At 32.9% G+C, this 4,798-nt stretch overlaps 1 protein-coding gene across 1 annotated transcript; it reads right to left on the bottom strand.

Moving 5' to 3' along the window:
- Nucleotides 1–3,471: 3,471 nt before the first annotated feature.
- Nucleotides 3,472–4,550, bottom strand: LOC136063348 (uncharacterized). The gene is made up of 3 exons (XM_065763588.1): nt 4,546–4,550; nt 4,375–4,426; nt 3,472–3,990 (listed from the first exon to the last, which is right to left on the bottom strand). The coding sequence occupies exons 1-3, from the start codon at nt 4,548–4,550 to the stop codon at nt 3,472–3,474; spliced, it is 576 nt and encodes a 191-aa protein (XP_065619660.1).
- Nucleotides 4,551–4,798: the final 248 nt, after the last annotated feature.

Here is a 4,798-nt window from a genome sequence, read left to right as displayed (position 1 = left end):
CTAACCTGTTTTAGACTGGAAAATGTTGACATTTCCACATTATTCATAGAGCATCCTTGATTGGGTCAATTTTTTTAATTACCAGAGATAAATACAAAAGAATAAAAATTGGAACATTTTTGTTCTTTTATTTGGTTGATCATACATTTCTACATTCTCAGTCTTCCATATATGGTATATCATTTCTACTTTCTCATCCCTCAAAATTTTTACATAAAGCTTTTATAATTTTGTTGCTACCTTTTGGGGGAAAAAATATATATATTAGGATGACAATTAAAATATTTCTTCTTTTGAAATATATATATATATATATATAGAGGTAGGTTTTGTATTCTTTTTCTAATCTTGAAGAAGGGTCCAAAATAATAATTATAATTAGTAAAAGAGATGTTAATAAAATCTAAATACAAAAACTTAATTAGTAATTTTAGAAATAATTTTTTTATATAAAAAAAATCTATAATATAAAATTTTAAATAACTATTATTTAATTGATTTTTAAATATTGAAAAGTCTCTCTTAGATTGAAATATAAAAATTTAAATAACTATTATTCCAAGTCACTATATTGAGTGGACCAACATCTCTCGATCATGTAGCTAATCAAGGCAAAATTTCTCTGCCAATTTGTTAAAAACTTTCAAGTCCTTTTTATTGTCGTTTTTTTTCGTAATACTTGAGAATTGAGATATATGACTAATGTAACAACTGAAGCTGACACATGCAAGACATTTCCCAAGTCCAAGTGCATGGTCATGAATTTGAGTATTAAGCCTAGTGTGCTTCATGTGAATTACCAATAAGAACGCCGAAATGAGCGCTCCATTGACAAAGGTTTATTCCCATAAGCAAGGACAGAGCGAGGGTTTAGAGCTAGGGTACAAAAGTATAAACAAAATATGTTTTTTAAAAATCCAAATAAGTAATCATTTAGAAAGTTAAGGTTTTTTTTTTTTTTTTTTTTTGAGTGTCTTGCTCTTTAGCCACTTATACTTTTTTTTTTGGGTGTCTTGTGTGTTGTTAGATGTGTGTGGGTGTTCATTTAGACTAGTTAGAATCGGTTTAGGAATTTTTTATTTTATTTTATTTTCTGTTTGTCTTGCGTGAGTTTGTTTTGGGGTGTTGTTTGGGCTTAAGTTTGTTATTGGTAAATTTTGTTGTTGAGTTTGTTAAATTTATTTCAAATTTTAGATTAATAAAATTTTTTATAGCCTTTAAAAATATCAATAATATTGTTGAGGGGGGCAAAGTGCAAATTTATTGAAACAAACTGCTAAAATTAATACATATATATATATATATATATATAAAATGTTGAAAAAATTTGGAGAGCACTTTTACATAATAAAGATGTAGCTTTTAAGGGTTTCCTTCGTAGGCGTAAGCTAACAAAGCTAACCATATAACCCTTGTGTTTTCGATGTTTCTATTCTATACTTTCCATTCTGCATCCAATCTTACATATATAATATGATATAACATATGGCGTTGCTAATATATTTAACAATTGGGATCAATGGGATGAGTACTCCATTGACAAAGGTTTATTATGTGATTTGAACTTTCACCCCTTACCCTTATTACCACGAGGTTAGATATGAATTGGAGTCACTTGAGCAGGGTCAAGACTATATGAACTCGTTCTTTGATGAATTTTAAGCAGATAAGACTTCAAAAGCAAAACTCTACGCACTCATTCACTTGGTGTGGCCAAATGGCTTCCACCATGGATGCAAATCTGTAATCTTATCCTATTGCATCTTAATCTATTTAATTAAAGCCTAAAAATCAAATTGCTTGTGGGAATCCCGTGTCACAAAACAATCTTATTGCTGAAATATCCGTTATCCTAATAGCATATTTTTCCACTCAATTAAGCCAAAACAACTTTTATGCGAGTCATTTTCAAAAGGGTCTCTTTATCCAAAGTGCACATGCAACATCAAGTATCTTTAATTCAGATGGCAGGAGCACATGCTTTCTAAGCAAGTAATAAACACTATCAACGCAAAATTCTCTGTATCTTTCACCCATAATTTATAAATTATTGTAGCAAAAAAAAAAAAAAAATGCTCATCTTCTCATGCATGTTAATAAGCTTATAATCACTCGCTTGTACAACTTATCACCGCCTTCTACGGGTGAGTAATTTGAAGCTGGTTGCCTTGTTATGTGATCTGCTCTAATACTGCATCCTCTTCAGGCAACAATTCAACTACCAATAGCTTCCAATTTAAAAGAGCTGTTGCTCTTCCAGTTGGGTTCTCCTCTGTGAATCTAACCAGTGTTACAAACCCCTCTTCATCTTCATCCTCCTCTTTCTCTTCTTCTTCATCCTTGAGTCGACTTTCTTCATCTTTGCTTTCTGACTTAATGTTCTTTACTTGGTACTGCATTTTTCGCCCTTTCAATAGCCTCACCTGTGACTAATGAATGGTTTCAAATCTAAATTATCAACCAAAATATTTAAGATAACCAAGATTGTAAGAAAAACATAAATTTCCTCCCTACCGATGGTTCTGGAGACATTTGATTTTTCAGACAGAAACTCAAGCCAGATGTAGATGTACATGATTCCCACCCTATCATCAGTTCATCTCCTGTTGAAAATTTCCATGCAGCTTTCCATTGTTCTGGTGGTTCTTTTGGTGTTGCCTTTCCAACCACTTTCTCTGTACTAGATGGCAACAATGACAGGAAAAAAAATGTTTAAAATTTAGTCTTAAAGATGCACAGAAGAGCCAGCATAAACATATATGATTTCTTAAGAAACCAATGTCAGATGGTTGTCACACACCCTTGGTAAAAGTAACTAGAAAATATGTTTCTCATGTATTATGCCTAATAATATGAAGCATAAATTTTTATGGTGTCCTTGCACAAATTTTATGAATCATATGCATGATGGTTTTTCTAACTCTTTCATTTGTAGTCCAGTTGGGTGCTGAGAAAGACAAGGTAAGAAAAGAAATAAAAGCTTTGAATCTTCTTTTATTAGTCTTTTTATCTTTTATTTTTTATAGTGGCTATATAATCACATAAAGCTTATTTGCTGAAGGATGATTAAAGTAGTATTGTTGCACCTAAAAAAAATGAGGTAAAAGAAATATTTTCACTCTTCAATTTCAGATAATCAGATTCTACTTTTGCATCAAATCTCAGCCAGGTACATGTGATGCACCTTGTTCAAACCTAGTTAACTGGAAATTTTTATGCTACAGACCAGGGGCTTTTCCAATGGAATCAGCAACATAAGACCATGAACCTTCTCGTATCTCTATTATCCTACCCTCCCATTACACAGCTGAGGGAGCTTCGCCTCCTCTTCTCCAAAACCCTTCTCCCACTCTAAAAGTTGCGTTCAAATTGTGTCAATAAGTAACAGACACGATGCCATCATTAATTCATAATATTCTCTCAAAAGTACCATAATGTCTTCCAACAAACAAAGATAGAAGGTTTGAAAGTTTACCTTATTCTAATGACAAAACACTCTCTCCCTGCATGATCAAGAACAGTTCGAGACAACCAACGCCCTTCTTGAGGCCTATACCTATTCATTCTGAGAATAACGTCTAATATCATGGCCCCTGAATCATCAGTGACCCGGTGAGGCACACATTTCAACAAGTATGGCGCTTGAACTGGTGGAGTTATTGAAGCATGAATTCTCAATTCTAGAGCAAATCCTTTTTCCAGAGTTAGAGAAGATATTCTTAGTAAGTCATTCCAATGGAATGTAACAGTCTCTTGCAAGCTACTTCCTTTGAAAGAGTGGCCACCGCGGTGACGTAGCTCAAGTTTGATTCCCTTGGACCCAAACTCACAATAAAGACGCCAAGCTTTCTGCCATGAATCATACTGAAAGTTGGAGATGGATTTTTCATGCTTCAACTCCCTGTGACATCTTAACATACCAAGGCAGAGGAATTCACTTGTCTGTTGTGTTGCCTTCATCCTAGAGTTGAGCCTTAAAAACACGCAGACCTGTGTTTAAAATAGCAGTGATGGTTGTTACACAAACATGAAGTTCTTCTGCGCATCTTTTGGTGCCCAAAAAAGGGTTACTTGGATTGAAATATCTCTAATTTCACAACAAAAACTCAATTGATTGGAGCTGATTTTTGTTGAAAACATGAATCTCCCTAATAAATAACAAAAGGTCTCATATAAAGCTGAATTTCCCAAGTGAATTACCTCTAACTAGCTTGCTTATGAAAGTACTTCTAATTAGAAAAATCTTATTAAATCTTACTGAAATTTACCGAACTTCATTCAACATCTAAAACCCATGGCAACATGTTGAAGTGGAGGTTTCAATTGCAAGAATGTATAGTAAGCCCCAACAAAGAACTCCCAAAATCAGCATACCAATATTAAATTAGTTACTATTCTCATAAATTCCCAAAGAAGATGAAAATATCTAGAAGATATATATTTTACAACATTGTCAAAATATTAGTATGAAATATATTTCATTACTTCAGCACTCTTCCATTGAATCAATAAATATTGAAATGTTTGATCTTAAGATTAACTCACCTCATTTTTGTGAAACTCTCAAATCCTTTAATGTGGTTTTAGTTTGACCACAACTTATACTGAATGCACTTTCTCTATTGGTTTACTGAATAAATTAAAAAGTAGAATTCCTTAATTATTGCACAGTAAAAAAATTGACCATGATCCTTTTGTAATTCACAGAATGGTGAACTTCATGTAATGGCACCAGCCCAAGCTTACACAAACTGATGCTGTTTTAGAACAAGTGGCCCACAACCCCCTTTTTTTTTTT

The sequence above is a fragment of the Quercus suber genome, unplaced genomic scaffold (assembly GCF_002906115.3).
Source record: "Quercus suber isolate HL8 unplaced genomic scaffold, Cork oak 2.0 scaffold_515, whole genome shotgun sequence".
Taxonomy (NCBI): domain Eukaryota; kingdom Viridiplantae; phylum Streptophyta; class Magnoliopsida; order Fagales; family Fagaceae; genus Quercus; species Quercus suber.
Note: the sequence above shows the minus strand (reverse complement) of the source record. Positions and strands in the feature narration are given on the sequence as shown.

Bases quoted from the DNA above. Each gene is read 5' to 3' on its own strand.
- LOC136063348 (XM_065763588.1), bottom strand. The intron at 3,991-4,374 runs GTATGCTGATTT...TTTTAAACACAG, and splicing joins TAGTAACTAATTTAATATTG to GTCTGCGTGTTTTTAAGGCT.